The 24,477-nt window shown below is 36.1% G+C and overlaps 1 protein-coding gene across 1 annotated transcript in view; it reads left to right on the top strand.

The window, feature by feature from the left end:
- Positions 1-24,477, top strand: part of EXOC5 (exocyst complex component 5) — a 43,185-nt gene that overhangs the window by 2,306 nt on the left and 16,402 nt on the right. Inside the window, exons 2-10 of the mRNA XM_037054380.1 lie at positions 12,953-13,047; positions 13,634-13,781; positions 15,676-15,870; positions 16,683-16,747; positions 19,084-19,112; positions 20,281-20,390; positions 22,075-22,119; positions 22,230-22,370; positions 23,376-23,458. Coding sequence (XP_036910275.1) covers positions 12,953-13,047; positions 13,634-13,781; positions 15,676-15,870; positions 16,683-16,747; positions 19,084-19,112; positions 20,281-20,390; positions 22,075-22,119; positions 22,230-22,370; positions 23,376-23,458 — 911 coding nt within the window. The remainder of the gene's footprint in view (positions 1-12,952; positions 13,048-13,633; positions 13,782-15,675; positions 15,871-16,682; positions 16,748-19,083; positions 19,113-20,280; positions 20,391-22,074; positions 22,120-22,229; positions 22,371-23,375; positions 23,459-24,477) is intronic.

The raw sequence follows: 24,477 nt of genomic DNA, 5'->3' as shown, positions 1-24,477 counted from the left end.
TTTGACTATTTAGTCAGGGGCACATACCTCTTTTCCCTTAGGTTGTCAAATAAAAAAATGACAACAGCCAACACAACAATGGCTATCCAGTATGAATGAATCAAAATTATACCTATTTTTGTCAGATCAGCAAAAAACACATTTTTGATGTGCCATAGAATTTTAGTAATTAGATTATGTGTACCATGAGATGAAAAAGGTTGAAAATTGCTGCTGATAGGGTAATGTTAGAGACAGACTAGTTCTTTGGCTGAAGGGTTCATAGAGCAATTTTAAACATTCTAATGGATCTTGACTCATGTGACTTTCTTTTTCCTGACCATATGTTTGTGGTTTGTTGTTTCATCAATATGAAAAGCATTATTACATCATTACAGTTAAATGTTAAGAATGATTAAGAAATGTATTTACCTTTTCATCCCTAGAGTTGGCTCTCTCCTCTTGAATAAGTTTTCATTCCTAAGTGAAAAATTGGTCTCTTTGCTTTAGAGGGAGGAGAGAGATAAAAAACCAAACCTCAGGCATTGCTGCTGTTTTCCGTTGCTATGTGGATAGCCTCTAGGTTTCAGGGCAAATAGGGGAGTGTCTTTTCCTTGCTTCCCTTTCTTGGTCACAACTGGACAGCTGGAGAATTGTGGGAAGCAGAGGTCAGAACATAGTCAAGGATATTTTGTTTTTATGCAACCTGGTTTTAATGCACTATTAAGTTGGATTGTGCTTTCATTTCTCCACATTGAAAGAGGTCAGTACAAAATTATGCTTTGAATTCATGAAATCTCATTTGTTAACTCTACTTCTTTTAAAAACTTACTGGTCCCATGAGACTGCCTTATTTTTTTTTAACTTAAACACTTTAGTACAACAAAATTAATTATAGGATATTTTCTCACTTTACAGAAATGATTAGTAATATATTCAGTCATTTTAATAGTGAAGTATCCACCCTGGCTGGTATGGCTCAATGGATTGAGTGCCAGCCTGCGAACCAAAGGGTTGCTGGTTCGATTCCCAGTCAGGGCACATGCCTGGGTTGTAGACCATGTCCCCAGAGGGGCACATAAGAGGCAACCACACATTGATGTTTCTCTCCCTTTCTTTCTCCCTCCATTTCCCTCTCTCTAACAATAAATAAATAAAATATTTTTAAAAATAGTGAAGTATCCTAGAAATTCACCAGAATACCTTCTTAGTTTCAGCATACATGAGCACACCTTTCTGAAAGAATGTATGTGCAGTGTTTCTAAATGATCACCTTGGGATGGACATTCTAAACAGGCATTCTGTGTGGTTTCCTCCACATATAAAAAGTGACTGGGGTATTGAATTCTTTTTCTATTGTTGTGAATATTCTTTTCTCCTTCTGTACTACTGAGGACATTGTACTCCCTTCTCACTTGCTTTTTTTTTTTTTTTTGTCGTTATTCTTCTGGAGTCTTCACTTCTCTCTGGGCAAGTTACCTTAATGGGAGAGTTGTTAACTAGGGTCAATTACCCATTTATCCAGCAAATATTTAAGTACTTACAGAGTTCAAGATAAGGTGCCAAGATTAATGAATTTGCATGCCATAGAAATATTAATTCTGTGCTATATGCTGCAAAAAGTTCAAAATGGTTTAGAGGCCAAGTAGGTTTTGGAAATGGACATACTTTTGTTTCATTAGAGTTTTACAGTATGCCTTAGTATAGTAAAATTTTTGAGAAGTTCATTTTCACAGCTTCTTTGATTATGATACTCTTAGTTTGTATTGCTTATTAATTTTGTGAATTCCATGAACATACTTTCGAAAATGTTGAATTATATATAGAACCAGCCCTTATTGTTAAATAGAGGAAGGAAAATGGATATATAACTACATACTCTTGAAATAAAGCTATAAATGGCATCAAAGAGGTCTAGATAAAATCCTATAGGACTTGGGAGGATGGGAAGACTCCTTCTAGAAGTGGGAAAGGATGAGGAGATGGCATTTGAATGCTATACAAAGGATAAGTTAGATTTGAGTTTGTGGAACTGGGTGGAGGAATTTTCTAATACAGCAGGCAGTGAAATCTAAGACATAAAGGAAGGTAACTGGAGACAGGAAGAGTTCATTTTGGCTGGAGTGCAGAAGAGGAGGAATGGCACGTAAGGTAAATTGAGTTTTAATTGTACAGGTCCTGAGTGCCAGAATTGGGAATTAGGTGTTTTTTTTCTTTACTATAAATGCAGGAGCCTTGATTATAATAGTATTCGAGGTCATGTAATTTGACAATGGCTTTTTGACATCTAGATTAGAATTAGAATAGTTAAGAATGCATTTTCTGCTCTGGCTGGTGTAGCTCAGTGGATTGAGTGTGGGCCTGCCAACCAAACAACCACGGTTGATTCCCAGTCAGAGCACATGCCTGGGTTGCAGGCCAGTTCCCAGCAGGGGATGCACAAGAGGCAACCATACATTGATGTTTCTCTCCCTCTCTCCTTCCCTTCCCCTCTAAAGATAAGTAAATTTTAGAAAAACTTTTAAAAAAGAATTCATTTTCACATACAGGTTTATGTCTCTTAAATTTTCAAACTAAGTTACTTTTCTAAGTCTGTTTAAACAGACTTCTCTCTTACAGTGTTAATAGCTAAATATATATTAACAAATATGAGATATTCAAGTAAGGACCACTCCTTTACCTTTAAGGTGCTGAAATGTACTTGTCTTCAGCCATATTAGCTGTTAAATAAATGTTTGTGGAACCTGGCTGTCGTGTGTGAGTACCATGTGTGTGAGAAAATGTATTCATTCAGCAAACATTTTATTGAACACCTTACCTACCTTCTTCCAGAAGTCATTCCAATTACTGGAGTCAAAAGGTGTTTTGAGTTAAAAATCTAGTTGAAGTGAAAGAAACAGAACACTTTCTTCTCTCAGCACTCTGCCACTGATCTCAGTACTTTACCTCTGACACTAGATGTGTGGGGATTTTCCCCACAGTTCAGTTTTCTGGTAGACACTGACTGGGTGTCCTACAATTCAATTTAATTCTGACATACTCTGCCTAGAGTTAGCATCGCATCCCACAAAGTTAAGAGCTCAGGTCCCACAAGACACCTCTATTTCAGATACCAGTTGCAGTCCAGGTTGTTACCTGTGCTTCCTGCTGACTGGCTGTGTATTGGGGGTTTTCAGGACCCCCTCTTCAGATTTGATAATTTGCTGGAAGGGCTCATAGAACTTAGGAAAACTACTAGATCACTGGTTTATGATAAAAGGCTCCAACTTGGGGACAACCAGATAAAAGAGCTGCATAGGGCAACATATAGGGGAAGGAGTGCAGTGCTTCCGCGCCCTCTCTGGGTGGGCCACCTTACCAGCATTTCGATGTCTTTAGCCACCTGGAAGCTCTCTGAACTCTGCTTTAGGCGTTTTTGTGGAGGCTTCATCATGTAGAAACAATTATTAACCCAATGTCTAGACCATCCCCCCTCCCTGGAGTATGGGATGTGAGGCAGAACGTTCGTCTTTTAATCATGTTTGATCTTCTGATGATGAGGCACCATCCAGGAGCCCACCAAGAATTTCTTCAGTAGAACAAAAGACACTCCCATCATCCAGAAAATTCCAAGGGATTTAGGAGCTCTGTGTCAGTAAAGGGGGTCAAAGACTAAATACTAGGATAAAAGATGTTTCTAGCACCTTTATCATTCAGGTAATTCCAAAGGTTTTAGGAGCTCTGATCAGGAACTGAGTACAAAGAGCAAAATGTGTATTTCTTATATCACAACATTGCAGGGGACATTGGTTAACAAATAATGCAGTGCAGTGGGAGTACAGACTTTCTGGCATAATTAGGAAAGGTTTCAGATAGTAATGACATATATATTGCACATTGATAGGTGATTCCAAGACATAGACAACTCCACTTTGTAAGGCGAAGTGTATTCAGGAAATAGTGTGAAGAGAGAAGATCCTTATAAGCATTAGGTGTGGAAGTGGTGGCTCATAGTAAGGCATTGCTGCCACAGTAAGGGCAGTTGGGAGAAGCTTTGAGAAGGCTTTGTAAAGACCATGTCTAAGGGAGCTGACATGACTTTTGTCTGTGGGGGGGGGTATGGAGAGACAGATATGGGTGGTTGTAACACATTGTATTAGATCTATAGTGGAGAAGATGCTATAAGAATAGAAAAGTTTAGTTGGGTATCTCAAAGAAACAATGTTAAATTAGGGATTTATGTTCCTGTCCAAGATCTTAATATCTTAATTTTTAATTGAAGTGATCCCAAACCCCAAGTTTTCCTAACAATTGATAGCATATGTAAGGAGTATAAATGAAATCAGTTTAATAGAGCAACACAGTAACCAGTTATGTAAAGTTGAATTTAATATGATAGTATCTTAGTCTGTAGTTTATATTTCTTCAACTTTTGTTTTTGTTTTGGCAATTTTTGCTTTTAATTACTGTAGTAAAATAGAAGGTGAAGATGCACCTTTGTCAGGTTCACGAAATTCTAAAAGATTTTTGGAGGTGGTACTTGTTTACAAGTATCCTTGAGAATCCTCTTGGGAGGACTTGGTCATTTGGAGGTCATAGAGCTTGCTAATTTGGCTTTTTCTGATTGTAAATGCCTTTGTAGCAATGTTGAGTACTAGAAAGCAAGTTATAGAGATTTATTTGGTTTTAAACACAGAAAGCAAGTTATGGAGAATTATTTGTTTTGTGCTTTGATGGAACTTTGGTTACATTAGGTTCATTTATCTTAAATTTCTGTGGTGAATGGATTGCCTCTGAAGAGAAATCCTGTGCTTTGTTTCCAGGACATTGTTCTTTCATAATTTTTCCCTCCTCCTTCACTGGTCCCTCCTGCTATGTTTATTTTATTGGATCTTTTTCCTCTCCCATGTCTAAATGTTGGCGCACTCTTCTTCCTAATAGGTGATCTCATCCAATTCAGAGGTTTTAAATGGTATTTTAAAAATTATACCTAGTTTCAGTTTCTTCTCTGTAATACAACTTATTTTTCTGACTGTGTGCTTTCACTTGTATATCTAATAGGCATCTACAACATAACAAATACTGAATAAAATTCTTGTTCCCTTAATCTCTCTTCCATCTCTTTCCTCAGTCTCAGGAAATAACACCCACATTCACACTGCAAACCTCTATGAGTAATCACAATTCCTTTTTTAAATTTCTCCCCACATTAATCCTTAAGTAATTTGTATGAGTACGTCCTTTAAAATGTCACATGCCTTATCATTTTTCAGCTCCCCTCCACTTGCACTTGCATCTGAGTCATTATTGTCTCTGATTAGACTACTGCTGTGTTGCAAGTTGAATTCTCTGAGAAGACTTTGAGACAGAGTTTAGTGTGCAGAATATTAGGAAGTACCCTTGGGATGAACAACTGTGAAGCAGCAGTGTAAGGATGCACGACTGGACCTATGGAAAAGTAGAGCTACAATGCTGGTCCAATGACAGTGTTGGTGGCCCCTTTGGGGAGTTCTGGAACTAAAATGACCTATCAGAGTTGTCCTGCATTGGACCAAAGTGCTCAGACATTTATAATCCCCATCTTGGTCAGTCATTGGGTATAGACCTCATTGGTAAAGGTGTAACTTTGAATGAAGTGTTTCTCTGCAGCTTAGAAGATCTCTGAAAATACTGTCAGATGAAGGCCCTTTGAGGATAGCACTGCTAAGAGGTAGAGCACATCCCTCTTGAAAGGTGACCTGGATGACACATCACTGTATCCACCATAGCCCAGCATGATGCCCCTAGACTCCACTTCTTTGTATACATTTGAGGAACAGTTCCTTTAGCTTTCTACTTGGGGTTCTTATCTTAGAGGAAAATTGGAAATTTAGTGGGATTAGTTGCAGCTCTTGGGTTGCAGCTGATAGACACTGTTTCCCTCCTCTACTCTTCTAACCACCTCTCTCCGGCCCCGCTTCAGTTAGTACTTCTGCTATTCTTGGTGGTTTTACCATACCCTTCTTAGGCCAGAGTAGCCATATTTGTCCATGTACTTTAGAATTGGTCAACAGAGTATCAAGAGATCTCCATGAGGAGACCAATGTGTCAGACATATTATCTGTACCCATTGTGTAATAGCAGCCCTGCTTATAATGATTAGCCTCAAATGCCCCTGACAAAGATGGCTACTCTTCACCTTTTTCCCCCCCTGAATATAAGCAGTCAAAATGTATAGGCAGTACCTATAGTTAGAGTTTAAAGGGACTTCTTATTACGTTCCCAGGCAAAAGTGTTTCCCATTGGGAGTGTAAGTCCTTTAACCCTGAAGATGCCAGAAATGCAGGAATAGCAAGCACAAATCAGGGATCATTATAAGCAAGGCCATTTCTGCTTTTACTCCTTGTTCCTAGACTCGTGTTTTTCCAACTTTGAGGACACAACATCGTATAAAAGTTTTTAGTTCAGAATGTATATACGTCTTGGAGGATAGTGCTCCATCGTTAGAGTATTGTCTGTGAACTGGTGCTTCAGCTGTGCCTTCAGTGGGCTGGTCAGTGCTCTGTCAGACTGGCAGTGGCAGCTTCTGGTGGTATGGTTTGTAATATGACCAGTGGATCCCATGGTCACCACCTTTGCTATAAAATGGGTCTCTTGATCTGATATGATATATGGGCTCTCGTGCCAGGGGAACAAACACTCCCTCGGAGGAGAGACAAACCCAACTTGAAATGTTTTTCATTTTCATCGGAATGAATTACTTTTCCAGACTGGAAAGGGCTCAACGTAGTCAGCTTGCCACCACATAGCTGATTAGTCTACATGAAGGATGGGATTGTATAAGGGCTCAGAGTTGATCTCTGTCACTGTTAGCCTAGATATTTGGCTTTCACGGATATTTAGCTTTCACAGTAGGTGGATCAGCCTAGGTAAGTAGGACTTCATGCTATTGGGGCCATGTAGTGTCTATACTGTGCCCTGTTCAGTGTGCTAATAATGCTGGGCAGAGGCTGGCTAATGTTGACTGGCAGAGGAATTTTGTCTTCTAGGTTGTTTAATTCTTCTTTTGTGGTGGATGTCTGTCCTCTGGGGCTGATAACATGTGATACAAAGATCTTTATACTTCATGCCCACTCTCATGTATTTGTTCACATGACTCTACCCCAGACTTCCCTGTCTTCAGTCTTTCTTTCTTTTTTTGGTTTTATTTATTTATTTTTAGAGAGAGGGGAAAGGAGGGAGAGAAACATGGACGTGTGGTTGCCTCTTGTGCACCCCCTACTGGGGACCTGGCCTGCAACCCAGATATGTGCCCTAGACTGGGAATCAAACCAGTGACCCTTTGGATCATAGGCTGGCACTCAGTCCACTGAGCCATACCAGTCGGGGCTGTCTTCAGGCTTCTAATCTTTGTCCTCTGAGAGCCAGGCCCTTTGCTATTTTCTCTGAGTCTGTGTATATTCTAACCTCAGATGTGTTCTCTGTCCACTGAAGAGGATGTCCACGTATATTTCTGAACCTTTGCCTCTTGGGAAGATACTTGCCACTGAATTTCATGGCCACCCCTGAGTGAGGATGTGACTACAGCTGCTGTCCAATTTTAGTAAGCACTCAAATGCCTGGCCAGCTCTTCGTGAACCAAGTTCAGGCTTTTTCCTTGTCCTTCAGCTAGTTGTAAAAGATCACCTCATAAGGCCCTAGGTGTACATTGAGAGAGGGATGCTAGTGCAATAGTGGTGGAAGACAGAAAAGTTTGGGCTATCTGCTTAGGCAGTTTGCTTTCTGGTCCTATTTGCGTGTTTGGTTCTGCGTTTACCACCTCCATTTTATGATGGATAGTTCCTGAGTCCGCTTTTCATTTAGTAAGTGTATTAGAACCCAGATAATGTATAGTTCCAGATGCATGGTCACTTTGTCATATGTGGTCAGGTGTGCTATCTACCAGTGTCCAGTAACCCACCAGGAGTTGTTTCTCAAAAGATGTATAATTTTTTGCTGCTGCTGGAGTGATCTTGTTTCACATCCAGGGGTCTGTGCCATGATTATCCCCTTGGACTTTACCATAACTCCATATGACATCGTTTCTTAACATTGATACCTTTAATACTTTAGTAAATACTGATTACTTTAACACTATAGGGTCTGCTAGGTTGTATGGCTCAGACAACCAGGGTTGGTTTATGGCCCCCACTTTCGCAGAACCCTTTTCTGCTTTTGTATCGCCTGATATATGTGCCAGGGCAGGTGTGGAATATGCTGCCTCTAGAACCGCAAAAAGGTCTACCAGGCGTTGTATGTCCTACCTTGTTATGGGAAGTGCAACAATTTGTTCTTTATTTTGGATGAGATGTCCAGCATGCCCCTAACAACCTTAAAAATTTTACTGATTCATTTTACCATTGAATCTTTGTGCAGAGTTATGTCCCACTCTCTGGAATATAAGTATTATATCAAGGCTCCTCCAATGTGCTAGTTGCTGCTTGCTTAACCCAGCCCAATTATCGTGATGTCAGTTAGTATGGATTAATAAGATGTTCTTAGAATGTCATATGGTACAGATAATGTTATAATACAGTGTAGGAGAGTTCACACTGCTTTGAAGCAAAACTAGATGTATACCGTTGTCAGTTCTGTGTGACTGTGAATTGTCTGATCCTCTTTGCTGTTAAGGGTAGAAAAGTATGTAACTGCCAAATCATTGGCCATGTACCATAATGCTGGGAGATATTACATAGGTTGATTTTGAGGTAGCTATCCTCCAGATTTGTCTGGTTCTGAAAAATCCAGACTGATGAAAATGATGGGTAAAACCACCCCTGCATTCTTTATATCTGGAGTCAGTAAACTTATAGCTCATGGGATAGAGATCTGTTTTTAAAGTTGAATTGATAAACAGCCATATCCACTTGTCTATACGTTATCTATAGCTGCATTCGTACTATAATGGCAGGGTTGAATGGTTGTAATAGAGACTGGCCTGTAAACCTAAAATACTTACTGTCTGGCCTTTTAAGGAAAAATTTGCTGATCTTTGCTTTAGAGCATTAAGAAAAATCCTAATTTTTGCCATCCTACTTGATTTACTACATTGAGTTAGAGAGGGGCAATTTCAAAGACTTCTATTTAGACTTCCCCACTGCAATAGCCCTTATTATATAGATCAAGTGCCCAAAATTATAATAATGGTGATGATAAAAAGTGCAAGGTTATCTTCCATTGGTCTAAACTGGATCTCTTCCGCATGTGGTTTCTGTCATCTACTCCATGCTTACGTCTTAGTCCTCTAATGGGTTAAGCTCTATCTTTCTTTCCATAGTGGTCTGGAATACTATTTATTCCATTTCTGTCTGGCTGAATTTTCTCCTTTCCTCTGGTACCAGCTTAGTATCATGTTCACAGAGAGTTTATTTGTTGCAGCATCACTTCTTGCCATTCTTCTTCACTCCCTCACCATCTGCCTATCCTTTTCTGTTTCTCTTACACAGGGTGGGCAAAGTATGTTAATAATAATTAATACAATGATTAATATATAGTAATACAGGAATAAACTTGTAATATATTATAATAATATATATTATTATATATTAATCTCTTTCACATACTTGGAATTACACACCTACTTTTGCCCATCTCTGTATACTCTTAAAATATACAGGACTTTTCTTTCCCTCACATTTATTACATTTTTAAAGTATATTTTATTGATTGTGCTATTACAGTTGTCCCAGTTTTTTCTTCCTTTCCCCACCTCTTCCCAGTACTCTCCTTCCCTCCAGCAATCATCCATCCCCCTTAGTTCATGTCCATGGGTTGTGCATATAAGTTATTGGCTTGTGCATTTCCTATACTATTCTTTACCTCCCCCTGTCTATTTTTAGCTACCAATTATGCTTTTTAATCCCTGTACCTTTTCTCCATTCTTCCCCATCCCTCTCTCCACTAATAGCCCTCCAAATGATCTCCATATCTATGATTTTGTTCCTGTTCTAGTTGTTTGCTTAGTTTTTGTTTTTTAGATTCAGTTGTTGATAGCTGTGAGTTTGTTGTCATTTTAATGTTCATATTTTGATCTTCTTTTCCTTATAAGTCCCTTTAAAGCTTTTCTTTGTCTGGGAAGTACTTTATCTGCCCTGCCATTCTAAATGATAGCTTTTCTGGATAGAGTAATCTTGGTTGTAAGTCTTTGCTTTTCATCACTTTAAATACTTCTTGCCAGTCCCTTCTTGCTTGCAAAGTTTCTTTTGAGAAATCAGCTCATAGTCCTATGGGAACTGCTTTGTAGGTAACTCTCTGCTTTTTCTTGCTGCTTTTAAGATTCTCTCTTTATCTTTAACCGTTGGCATTTTAAGTATGATGTGTCTTGTGGTCCTCTTTGGGTCCAACTTATTTGGGACTCTGTTTCCTGGACTTCTATGTCCATTTCCTTTGCCAAGTTAAGAAAGTTTTCCTTCATTATTTTGTGAAACAAGGTTTCATCTTCTTGCTGTTCCTCTTGTTCTGGCGTCCCTGTGATTTGGAAGTTGGCACTTTTAGAGGTGGCCTAGAGTCTTTATTCTCTCCCTGTTTTTTTGAATTCTTGTTTTTTCATCCTGTTTTGGTTGATTATTTATTTCTTCCTTATGTTCCAAATTGTTGACTTGAGCCCTGACTTTCTTCTGTTCACTGTTGGTTCCCTGAGGGTTTTTCTTTATTTGACTTAGTGTGACCTTCATTTCTTCTTTTATGTGTTCGCTGTGCTCAGTGAGTTCTCTGAACATCCTTATCACCAGTGTTTTGAACTCTGCATCTGATAGGTTGGCTGTCTCCATTTCAGTTAGTTCTTTTTCTGGGGTTTTGTCCTGTTTTTTCATTTGGGCAATATTTCGTTGTCTCCTCTATTGGGCATCCTCCTTGTGTTTGTTTCCATGTATTAGGTAGAACTTTGATTCCCTGTCTTAGGGTACCGGTTAACTGTGTGGGTGGAGCCTTAGGTATTCTTCAGGGTGGGGCAACCTGCTGCACTGTTTTGTGGCTCTGTATGTGGAGGAAGGGTTGAAGAGGCAATAAAGCCACTGCTTGGCTGCTGGAGGCTTGCTCAGCACTCACTCCACTTCCACTCTCTCCATCTTCTTCCTGTATGAGACTGCTGCCCCTCCTGCTGCTGCCCTGTTGGTGGTTCCCATAGTGGATGGGCGCGCCTACTTTTTAGGACTGTGGGAGCCCTTTAACTGGACTCTCCTGAGAGACTGGCAGTTTCTTCCACTGCCCCAACCCCCTAGTTTTTACAGTCAGAAATTACGAGGCTTTAATTCCTAGTGCTGGAACCCTGTGCTGGGCAGTGTGGCTTGGGGCTGGGATCTCTCCCTCCCAAGATAGCCCTCCCAATTTTTATCCACCACAGGTAAATGTGAGACCACCTGTTCCACTAATGCTGCTGCCACCTCACTGCCACCATACTGACCTGGCTCCCTGTCTCTGCCCCTCCTACCTGTCGGATGACTATGTCTTCTTCAAATCCTTGGTTGTCAGACTTCCATATAGTTCAATTTTCTGGCAGTTCTGGGTATTACTTTGTTTTGAGGTTAGGTGTGATTCTTCTTATGGTTGTACATGAAGGCAAGGGATGTCTGCCTACACTTCCATCTTAACTGGAAGTCTCAAACATTTATCACAGTTGAAGTTTGTTATTTTTATAATTATTTGCTTAATGTTGGCATTCTTAGAAGATCATTTCTATGAGGCCTTGCAATGATCCTGTCTGTTGAATTCACATCTGTATTCTTAGCACCTACCACCTTCCCCAGCTCATAGTAGGTGCTCAGTGAACATTTGCCGACTAAATGAGTACCCTATTTCTATTTGCCAACTACTTACTGAGTTATAACAACTCATTCAATTTTAATAGTGAGATTTGTGAATGCATTTTTAAAATTACTTATTGTATACTATTGCACATATATATATTTTTTCTAGTAGACAACAAGTTTCTCAGAGGTACAGTTTATCTTTTACACATCTTATTTTATTCTGAAGCGTAACAGAGTGCTTGACACTGAAAATTTTGTTCAATGAATGCATATCAGTGAAAATGTTTTAAAAGTATGATTAACAAATGGAAAGTTTTACAGGTATAAGAATTTAAACTGGAATCACCAGGAAATGCTGCCAGCCTAAGTTACATGCTAAGTGGGAGGCAATATATAGATGTTCAATTGGGTAGTTCAATTTACTAGGTAAATTAGTACATATTAATATAAAAATGAATTATTAAACTGGTGGTGAACATTTGAACATTTTTTGATCAGTACTTCTATTCTTTTTCTGTTTTTCAATTAATGCTTTTTTCTGAGAAAATTTTGTATACTGCTTTTTTCATCAGATTATTATGTGAGCATTTTTCTCATTTCATTAAATTTTTATAACATGATTTTAATAACATAGCTTTTTACTTATAAGTTTACCATGATTTTTCAATAATGATTTTGTTGAAAATTTATGTAGAAAAATTTTAATGTGTATAGTATTCAGTGAACATTCTGCAAAAATGTTTGTGCTCATATCTGCTTTTCCCTTAACATTTTAAAAGTAGAAGTAGTGGGTTAAGATATAAGGACATTTGTAATACTGTTGATGTCACTGAAGTATTACTTATTGCCCTCCAAAAATCATCATTTATCCCTCCAAAGGTCACAAAAATACGGTGCCTGTTAACATTCCTAGCAGTAATGAGAGTGTGAATTTCAGCTTACCCTTTCCTGCACTACATATAATTTAAAAAGACTTTGTCACTGTGAGATAAAAATGTGATAATTTTACCTTATTTGATTATTAGTGAAATTGCATCTTATTTTTCGTGTTTTTTGACCATTTGTATTCTATAAATTGTTTGTGTGCTTCGTACACTTTTCTGTTAGGATGTTTTAACTGTTATTAGTAATTTAATTTTAAGTTCTCACATAGTAGAACCTGTTTCATTTTTGTAAGTGGTATTATCTTCTATGAAATTTTTTAAAAGAACATTTGTTTTGTAAACTAGGAGCCTTTTGTGGCAGATGAGTATATTGAGCGTCTTGTATGGAGAACCCCAGGAGGAGGCTCTAGAGGGGGCTCTGAAGCTTTCGATCCTAAAAGGTGAAGTAAATTTTTTTCATAGACTTGATCTAGTATGAATTTGTGTTTGAAATAGATGTGACTGTTGGAATCTCTTTTAATGTTCATGTAAAGGTGTATCAGTTAATAAGTGGTCATTAAAAGACATAAACATTAGAAGTTGGGCACTGATTTTTCCTCGTTTTGCATTCCTTTTATTTCAGAGAATGACTTTAACTGGTATGAGAGAAGGGATTTTGTCACAATGTAAGAATTTAATATTTTCTCCAATTAGTAATAAATTAGAGTTGGTACAAAAGCATGTTGAATGTATTGTTTTTAGCTGTAAATTGGGGGAACAGAAAGTCAATGTACCCTGGAATGCACAATATTATTTTTATATAGTACATTTACCTTTGACTATTTCTTTGAAATTAGTTTTGTTTTGGGGGTTAATGGAGATTCTAGGTGAGGTTTTTATTCATGTCTGCGATGGTTCCAACAAGACGCTATAGAGAAGATTAACATGATCATCCTATTAATACTTAATTTACAATTATAAATGAACTGGTTAGTTCCAAAAATTAATCATAGATGGGTTTATACATATTCTCATTTTCTCTATTAGGTTATTAGAAGAATTTGTAAATCATATTCAAGAACTACAGATAATGGATGAAAGGATTCAAAGGAAAGTAGAGAAACTAGAGCAACAGTGTCAGAAAGAAGCCAAGGAATTCGCCAAGAAGGTACAAGAGCTCCAGAAAAGCAATCAGGTAAATATTTAGCTAAACAATGAATAGTTTATATAGCTGTAATATCCTTGTTTCCTTCCAGCTTTAAGTTCTTAATAAAAATCTAGTCAAATTATAGCAAATATTGAATTTCTCTCTGCTGTTCCCATGCCATTGGATAAAATTTTAGTGAATTCTTATTAGACACTCTTGGCAGTGGCTAACTACTGAGTATTGGTTTGGATCACAGCAGTCCCTTCTTAGGATGGGGTGCTATTCAGTACAGTGTGGTCCTTGCTTCCCCTCTAACAATGCAATGTTTCGGGAATGATGTTTCAGCAGACCTGTATCTTCAGGGGTTCATTGTTAGGTTGGACATTTAGGTAGTCATTTGCATTCTCATTTAATCCTCAGAGTACCACCAGACTAACTGTTGCCTGAATGAGGTTTTTTCCTAGGGGGACTCTGGTCTGGGAAGTTTCACCAAAGTCCTGAGGTGTGTCCTAATAAGAATTGTAATGTAACTTGGGAAAAGTAGGTGCAGAATTCTTCTTCAGTCTATTTTGGATTAAAAACAAATTACTAGACTGGCCCTAGGGCTAAGTAGACCAATCTTCTTAGGCCCTACACTTAATCTGGAACCTCCAAATGCCTTTCACAACCTGGGCCTGATCTAGAACTTGATTTCCCTTTATTAGTGTATAAGTTTGAGGAACATTGTTTAGCTCTGCTGCCTCCAGGAGACTGTTCTTTGATGTTAGGGATTGGCAAACTGATTGATCCCTGCTCAGATTTATTAAGTTAGAGTCCTTCGAGTAAGGATATTTGACTGTGAGAAAATACTTAATAAAAAAGTCAGTAAATTGCATAAGATAGAAAATTATTTTTAAATAGTTAAGGTGATAGATTCCAAATATTATAAGGCAGTTTTCCCTCGATGATAATAATAGTATTAATAGTTAATCTAATAAGTTCTGAAGCTGATGTGCTCTGCTAAATATTAGCTGTATAAACTCAAGCAACTCAATCTTTGCCTCAGTTTTTTCATCTACATATAAAATAGGTTGTTGAAAGAATTAATTACAATAAATACATGTAATGTGCTTAGAACAGTGTCTAGCGCAGAGGAAGTCCTTAGTATATGTTTGCAGCTTTCCTCCCTCAATTTAAGGTTAGAACAAAAGTATCATACTGAGTTATCAGCAATTTTGTTGTTGGCAATTCTAAGGCATTCAGCTATGTAGTTTTTGTTTTCCACAGGACAGTCATTGTACCCTGGGAAAAGGGATATTCTAGGAAGTAATGTACCTTAGCCTAAGTAGAATAATTATCTTTTCTGCTTTCAAAACTGGGCAAAAATATTGTACCTTGTTTATGATACTAGCATTACTCTTAAGATATTTAAAATAAAGGTATGTTAAATATTCTTTTTAATCAGTGTCTCTTTAACATATTTTTGACTCATGTTAGTGTAGCAGCAAGTGAGTTGTTCGGGTAACTTGGTCTCTTTGATCCTTAGTTCATTGTTATCAGAATTGTTTGCAAGTTAGTGGTACTGGGAACTTTGGTTTGCTGTCTTGTTGATTAGCAAATGTATTCATGATAAAATATGATTTTAATAGTTAAAATATAACTATATATTTTTATATATTTTAACTATATTTTAGTATAACTTTATACTATTGCAGTATAAAAGTCTGCAACTTTTTAGAAGTTTTTAGATTATGTACTGATCTAATGAGCATGAATTGTTTTTGTAGATCATCTCATATATAACTTCTGTGTTATCTTTAGCTACATAAATTTGAGAGAAGTGATGAGTTGGTGTGTTAATTTTGATACACATTATAAGTTAATTCTGGGTGCTGTCATTGTATTATAAGTAAAAACTGGATTATGCCATTGTATTTTATGCTTATATACTTTTTTTTCCTAGGTTGCCTTCCAACATTTCCAAGAACTAGATGAACACATTAGCTATGTAGCGACCAAGGTCTGTCACCTTGGAGACCAGTTGGAAGGGGTAAACACACCCAGACAGCGAGCAGTGGAGGCTCAGAAATTGATGAAATACTTTAATGAGTTTCTGGATGGAGAATTGAAATCAGATGTTTTTACAAATTCTGAAAAGGTGAGCACTGTCAGAAGGATAAAAGCAAACTATAGCATTAATAACAATGTCTTAATTATAAACTGCAATTACTACTTTCCAGAGAAGAACTTCAAATCACTGAGTAGATGACTTCTTAAAGGTTATTGTTTTTAAATGAAGTTAGTACGTTTGCCTACAGATTGCTGATAAAGTATTTTTATTGTAATTTTTAATTGGATTGCTTGGCATTTTTCTTTATGAAATTATGTGTGGTTTAGAATGCTGAGCTAACTGTGTTGAATATTTATTTTCTGTAATTGATTTTAAATATTAACAGAATTTCTGTAGTGTTTGAATAGTTACATTTTGCTGGATGAGGGTTGTCTGATCTAAATCATTGATAATGTTAAAGTGGCATTTTTGTTGTTTTATTTGCTTAGCTTAAAGTGGAATATATGCAGCAGTATGATCTGAGTAATTTTCTTAAATCTTGTTTACCCTTTTTGGATTCATAAACTCAGAAGAAACTTACACTTCTGCTTTCAGTAAGCAGTGAGTTGAAATTTTTCAGAGTAAATGAACTGCAGGTTTCATTGGGAACGTGATTGTAGCATTATAAAATCGTAAGGTTTTGGTGCCAGAATGACAAACATATGCCATATTAACTCATTGGTGATACCCTAGATGTATTCCTGTTGTTAAGAATACTTTATTTGTTGTGGACTTTGAAAGAAAATTGTTTGGGTGAGGGTTTGTGGGTATATATAGGGTAATATTACTATTTTCAAATGTCAACTTATTTATATATATATAAGAGTTTGTAAAAAATTACTGCTTTTATTTTTTCACAGATAAAGGAGGCAGCAGACATCATTCAGAAGTTGCACCTAATTGCCCAAGAGTTACCTTTTGATAGGCAAGTTTATTTTTCAAGAGCCAATTTGAATATATGGTACAATTAATGGAATAAACTTGTATTTTTCCCTGTATGACTTTGCTCATTAATTCAACAAGGATTTATAGAATACCTCCTTTATACAAGGTGTAGTATATCGTAGTTGAATGAAAAAATATGGTCTCAGTTTCTAAACTTAGTAATATACCTTGAAATAGTTTCAGTCCTTTGTTTTCCTTCAGGGGAAAAATGATGGAAAAGTTTTGAAATTTACTAAAGTGAGAGCTTAATTTTAATTTTTTGGACTTTGATAACCAAGGCGGGAGAAGATAGGGAGAGGTTAAGCATAGGACCATTCAGCTGCTTTTTTCCAGTCTCTAGATGAAAGTTCTTAAGTTTTTTAAGACCTAAGTTACCTTTGGAAGGTGATGAGCCCTGGCTCGGTGACTCAGTTGGTTGAAGATTTCTGTCCACTAAAAGGTTGTAGGTTTGATCCCCGGTTAGGGTGCAACCTAGGTTTGGGGGTTGATCCCCTATTGGGGCACATATGAGAGAGACAGCTATGTGATGTTTCCCACATTGGTGTTTCTCTCTCTCTCTCTAAAAGTCATTAAACATATCCTTGGGAGAGGATAAAAATAAATGTGAGTGTTGTTTGAAAGAAAAAAGAAAAGTGGATGAAAGCTCTAAAGTTTCTTCAAAAAATTCAGATACACAGATTGTTGTATACAGTTCTATGGAATTTTACACTAACTAGCTTATTGGCGAACTCCTCCCTAGGGACTTCAGGTTAAGAACCCTTGCTTTAATTACAAGGCCTTGGGGCCATTGCTAAATCAGGTATTCATGGTTTTATTCTAAAAAAACTTCCTGAGCCAAAAAATTTTACATGATTTCCTTTAGTCCATCGAATGTCAGATACTTTAATAAAATATTGGTAGTAGTGGTTTCCTCATGTGAATATCTTGAAAGAAATATGCCTTCCCAGATGACATACAGCCTGTTATTGGAAATATTGGAAGGTCTTCTAGTATAGGTAAAATGTAAATTTATAATTATACTTAAAGCTTGACTGTTGTACTCCAAACATAGAGACTGAGTACCCCAAACATACCCCCAAAATATATCTTATTTTACTCTCAACTCTGTGTCTTCATAAAGTATTAGCAGTAATGGTCACCTATTACTTAACTGTTACTAATAATCTCATACTTGCCCAGCATGTTGAGTAATTGTTTTTAAAATGACCCACAAAAACCTCTCTTTTAATTTTGTGGCATTTCATAGTTGGGCCATTTACTTAAGTGGTAAAATGTGTGACTCATGATAGGCGCATAATAGTTGTTGGCCACCCCTCCCACCCCTCCCTCTCTCCTGCTTCCTCTATAAAGCACACATGCATATACTCATTTTCTCCCCTTCTCAGTTATACAATTACATACTTCTCTTACAGTTTTGCTTTAGCCTCTGCTAAGCTGTAGGCTATACAATATAGTATAGGCATGTAGTAGGCCATACCATCTAGGTGTGTGTAAGTGCACTCTGTGATGTTCATACAACAGTGAAATTGCCTAGTGGACCATTTTTCAGTATGTATTCCTGTTATTAAGTGGCACATGACTGTATATCAATTTTGGATAATTCTAAATTTATATTACTTTTTTTCATCTGTCTTTGGCATCTCTTCTGCCAGCTACTTTCTTCTCTCTTCAGACTGATTGTGTAGGATCTCAGCATCAATTTTCCATGATGTGCATTCCTCTTGATATTTAATATTTGAAACAATTCTAGTCTGGTTTGTGTGATACTCAGTTTCTGAACTTGCAAAGATTGAATGATTGCACATTTCTGGGTCCTTTTCTGTAGCTCCTATACTAGTTTTAAAATAATTCATTTGTATATACCTTTTATTGTTTTTCTTTTAAGTAATAATAATTGAACTTTATACAAAAATATCCTAACAGAGGGAGGAAATACGCAAATAAAAAGTGAATTTAAAGTGCAAGTGAATATGACTAGGGGCAGTAGCTCAGTTTTGGGGCTGACTGAATTGTTAATGCCCCATACAATTCTGCCTGCTTAAAAAGGGAATTGGTTATTCAGGGTGAATTTCCTAAATGGGAACCAGCTACCCCATCTGAATTGCTGAAATACAGTTTTGTCACCTGGTGTGCTTTCTGTCAATACTCTTCTGCCTTCTTGTTTTGTCTTTGTTTTTCCTTTTTTTTTATGATGACATTTAATACAAAGGATTCCCATATATCTCCAAACTCAGTTTCCCCTTTTATTTATATTTTATATTACTTTGGTACATTTGTCACAAGTAATGGATTTCATCATCGGTCTTTATTTTTCAGATTTTCAGATGTAAAATCCAAAATTGCAAGTAAGTGGTGTTCTATTTATTTAACTGTTGTGAACAAGTAATAAATTACTTGATCAGAGAAAAAATTAGTAAAAGGAGGGATGGTGGAAACAATGTCACCCTTCCCTGGTGTCCCTGAGTTTGATTGCTCTTCCTTGAAACAACCATTTCCAGTTTCTTTGGTATTCTCCCAGAGCATTTGGGTGGGCAAGCATAGAACATAAATCATGTGTACATAGAACATAAATTTTACACATAGAACTATGTGTGACAGGGAAGGGTGACATAGAACTATGTAAAATTTAGTCCTATCCCCATTTATTTTAAAATAATTAGTAGCATACTATACAAGTAACTTTTACCTTCCTTTTTTATTTTAACAATGTATTTTGGAGATTGTTTTGTATTCATACATGTATCTCTGAAGTAGGTTATTTTTTGTTAAGCTAAGCTCATATGAGCATTTTAGTACCTATTTAATTCCTTATATGACTAATTTGATTCTTACCAATCTTTGGATTATATTTTAGGCAGATCATTCTAGATTTCTGGAATAGCCACTGTATTTGCAGGCTCTCAAGATAGCCTGAGTCACTGTTTGAGAGACCATTTTGCATAGAAGGTTCAAAGAACTATCTATTTTCCCAAAAGTGTTAGAGAAAGGTTGGCACTTGGACTTACCTGCAATATTTGTGATCACTATAGATTAGTCCAAAGTCCAATTATTCACAACCATAATAGCCTCAAGAATGTAATGAATCAGATATCACAATTTATCTTAAGGTGAAATTTGATGTTGAATTCACCATTGTTCAACGTAAAGGCATCTGAACTCAAGTAAAAATTTCTATAGTCCTCTCCCTTCCTGTAGTTTTTAAGATTTTTCCCTATCTAGGAGGTATTTCCCAGTCAGCTGCTTTTTGAAGTAAAGTGGTAAATAACAGTCAAACTATGAGAACTCAGCTGTTTTATTAGCTTAGGAAGATTTTGTGCCTTAAAAACTTAGATTTATATACCACAGTATATTGTAGGGTCTAGATTCTGCTGTCCATAATCTCATATTATTTTGTAATTCTTTCAAAAGAAGGCTAGATCCGTAGTCATTATATTTATAAATAATTCATATACTGGCAAATAATTTAGATACTATGTCTCATTGTAGCTGAATGATTTTCTTTTTTATTTTTAGGTAAATACCATGATTTAGAATGCCAGCTGATTCAGGAGTTTACTAGTGCTCAAAGAAGAGGTGAAATCTCCAGAATGAGAGAAGTAGCAGCAGTTTTACTTCATTTTAAGGTAAATAGTAAAAATTAAAAATGAAGATTAGTCTTTGAGACTGTGGAGCTTATATAAATTCAGTGTATTATAGTTCCTGATTTTCCCCTATTGTGTGACTTCACAGTGATAACTTCTGTTGTTTTGAATAATGTGAATGTACATGTCATAGCTCTTAAGTGATGTTGAATTTTAGGTATTTAATGTTAAAATAGGTATTTTATAGTTTATAACATTAATATTTATCAAACATTAATGTACATATTTGGTATCACTATATATTAAGCTATATATGAATTTTTATTTAGTTTGACATAGAAAATCATATTGTTTGCCTTTTTGGTTTATAATGTATTTTTTTTTCAGTCAAGCATGATATGAAATAGGTCAAAAGCAAGACTTGACCTTAAGTATCTGGTGGGATGTAGGAACCATGGAGTAGATGGAATATGACTAGTAAAAGACTTAAATTAAATCCACAGGATCTCAGGTGATAATACAAAGGAATATTCTATTATGGAACTGTCTCCCTGTAATTTGAATTAGGAAGAGAATTCCTGTATGGAAATGCATTTCTGTAAACAAAATGCTTAAAGAAATAGTGCTTCCTTCAGTCTGTTTCTTTACATTCATATCAGGTTAGGGAAATATAAGCCATTTGTTGAACTTTTCATTTAAGTACCATGTTTAAGTATTAAGAATGGCTCTTGATTTTGCAGAACTGGTGGGAAAAGGTGAAGGGATTAAGCAAAAAAACAAAAATTAAAAAAAATAAAAAAAACTCACAGACACAGACAACAGATGGTGATTACCAGAGAGAAAGCAGGTAGGGGGAGGTAGAAGAAGTTACAGGGGGTAAATGGTGATGGAAGGAGACTTGACTTAGGGTGATGATAGAATTGTACACCTGAAACCTACAGAATTTTATTACCCATGTCACCCCAATAATTAAAAAAGAAAGAGTGGTTCCTGAGACGATATACTTTCTGTTGCTTACCTTACTTGTTTATGTGTATGATTTGCTAATAAGCAAAAGTCTCATACTGAGCTTCATATGACAGATTGTTTTATTTAAATACATTTTATTCATGCACGGCTGGTGTGGCTCAGTTGGTTGGACCATTGTCCTGTGGGGTGTGTATAGGAAGGCAGCCAATCAATGTTTCTCCCTGTCTGTCTCTCTGCCCACCTCACTCCCCACTTCTCTCTCTCTAAAAGCAATGAAAAAAATATTAAACACATTCCGTTAAATGGATCCAATTTTTAAAGTAAATTTCCAGAATGTCAGTTCAATACAACTCTGTCTGCTTTGAATTCAAGACAGGAAAGATAGACACATAAAACCTTCTCAAGACCTTCAGTCTGTGAGTGTGTGTGCTAGTGCGCATGTTTTAGATTTGAAGGAGGACTAGGTGGTGACTGGGTAAAATGGCTATAAAGAACCAGTTATACCTTTGTTTTCTTCTTTCAAGCCCAATAACTATTGGCCATTCCTTGGGACATAGTCATAGCTTTACTACATAGAAGTTGGGACAAAAGTAGATTTATTCATATGGAAAATGTGAACAAATAATAATACAAGAATAAACTGTTTTGTGTACTCACAACATAAACAACTTTTGCCCCACCCTGTATAATACCTGTTTTATTGAGATTATTATAATTTAACCAGAACAGTGATAATGTATTTCTTTCTTCTTCATAGGGTTATTCCCATTGTGTTGATGTTTATATAAAGCAGTGCCAGGAGGTAACATAACAGTATACTTTATTGGATTTCACTTTATTTTACCTTAATTTGTGTTTTAAAAGCCATTTAAAAATTAATTATTCACTATGTAAAATGCTTCTGCTATTTAGGGTGCTTATTTGAGAAACGATATATTTGAAGATGCAGCAATACTCTGTCAACGGGTGAACAAACAAGTTGGAGATATCTTTAGTAATCCAGAGACAGTACTGGCTAAACTTATTCAAAATGTATTTGAAATCAAGCTACAGGTAATTTTAAATAATGACAAAGTAGCTCTTAAAGCAATGTCTGATTTTTTTCTCTATGTTTTAAAAGTTTTTTGAAAATTAGCTTACTATGTAATGCCCTTAAGTAGTAATCTACCTATTCAGTGAAGGGGAAAGGAAAGACAGCCTCATGCTTTTTAAAAAAAATGTTTTGTTGAAAAAAATATGCTAATCATCAGAGCACATGTTTTAATTGTGTTTACCAATAGTAGCAGTAGCAACAGGTTATAGAAGGGTACCCTTAGATTTTTATTTTGGGGGGTCCTCACCTTGACCAATAGATGGCATTTGTGAAATTGAACAAGAATTACAAATGCAGTCTGTAAAATGTTTGTAATATGGTACTAACATGAAGGGAAGAAAACACAGGAATTTAATTTGCAGCTTTTAATCTTGTAGCACTATACTTTAAAGCAACATTTCTTAAAACTATGTTTACCACTGGATTAAGAAACATTAAATAAGTGTTTTTAAAACACAAATCAGGTTTTTAAATAGCTTTTAAAGGTACTAATGTGTGTGTGGTTCTCTGGAAGTGGTGGTGGTGTAATGTATAACATTTCCCAGCTGTAGAGTAATGCCTCTTAATGTCCCAGTGGACACTAATGCTACCAAGACTGTAGTTTGGTAAGTGCTGCTTTCAGGAATGGACTGCAGTGGTGTAATGGGGTTTTGTTCTGGGGTTGGTGGTGGTGTTTCTTTTAATGTACTTTCTGAGTCAGGATAGGCCTCTTTTTTTTAATAAAAAAGGATATTTTGAAATTCTTAATACTTCTTCCCAAGACTGATATAGATGGACTAGTAAGTGGTAAAATTTTAAACCTGTTTTCTTACATTTTTATATTGGTCTGTTTTCTGTGCATTGTCTTTTTCATTGAACTGTGTCAAAACATTATAAGAATGTGAAGTTAATTTCAGACAAAAATACATCCTGACTATGTAATTTAGTATTTACTTAATTGACAGAATGTTGACTTTTTTTTTCAGAGTTTTGTGAAAGACCAGTTAGAAGAATGTAGGAAGTCTGATGCAGAACAGTATCTCAAAAATCTCTATGATTTATATACAAGGTATATTTTTAATTATTAGAAAATAATAGCAGATCTTAGATTTTGTTTTTTGGAAAATGGGGGGAGTATTCAGGTATTTTTGAATGAAGTTTGGCAGATAGCAACATGCCTTTAGCATTAAATGCTTGGCTGTATAGTGTTCTGTAGTATTCTTAGTACATGAATTTAAGTGATTGGATTTTATGCTTTATATTAATGTACTTGAATGAAGCAAAGCTTTATTTACCTTCTTTAAACTAAGACTTGAGAATTTTGTTTCTGATTTGAATTCTAAGCTAGTTTATTCTTTAATTTTTTCTCCAAGAAGTAGTATAATTACATTTATCTGTAGTTAAAACTTGAGAAATTGAGAAAGGAAGTGACAAATTCCTTTAAAATGACAATTTCAACCTTAAGTATCATGTGAGAATTTCTCTTTTTTTTGTTTGCAAACAGCAGTTTCATAGAGAGTTTTTACCCAACCCTATTGCTTATTCTTCAGTGTCATACTTTCGGGAGGAGAGTTTTAAAAAGTAACCATAATCTAACTGAAAGTTTCTATCAGTAACAACATTATCATGAGCCTATCTTCAACAATGGGAAACAAAATTAGAGAAAAGTTCACATGGATAAACATAAAATAGAATGATCAGAGACTAGACCTCTCAGTATTCTGGCTTGTGTACCATGTTGTGCACGGATGGCATTGGAGCGTGCTTGAAGCCATGTGCCACTGGTTGCCATTTGTAGAGTTGTCGATTTCCTCAGTTTCCTCTGCTGAGTCACTCCTAGGAGTTCATGGCAGCTTTCAAAGCCATAATGTTGACTTGAAACCTATAATCACATTAACCAGTTTAACTTCAATAATTTAATAAAAACTGCAAAAAAAAGAAAACAAAACAAAAAAACCCCATAATGTTGTTTGTAATATTCATTCTACTTTATATAACCCTATACAGCTGTTCTCTGCTTCCTAATAAGTACCTTACCAAATTTTAAGAATGATGGTTTAACATAAGTTATTAAAGTCACATCGCTAA

This window comes from Sturnira hondurensis, unplaced genomic scaffold, assembly GCF_014824575.4.
Source record: "Sturnira hondurensis isolate 20B ecotype Veracruz unplaced genomic scaffold, ASM1482457v3 Scaffold0008196, whole genome shotgun sequence".
In the NCBI taxonomy this organism is placed as follows: domain Eukaryota; kingdom Metazoa; phylum Chordata; class Mammalia; order Chiroptera; family Phyllostomidae; genus Sturnira; species Sturnira hondurensis.
Note: the sequence above shows the minus strand (reverse complement) of the source record. Positions and strands in the feature narration are given on the sequence as shown.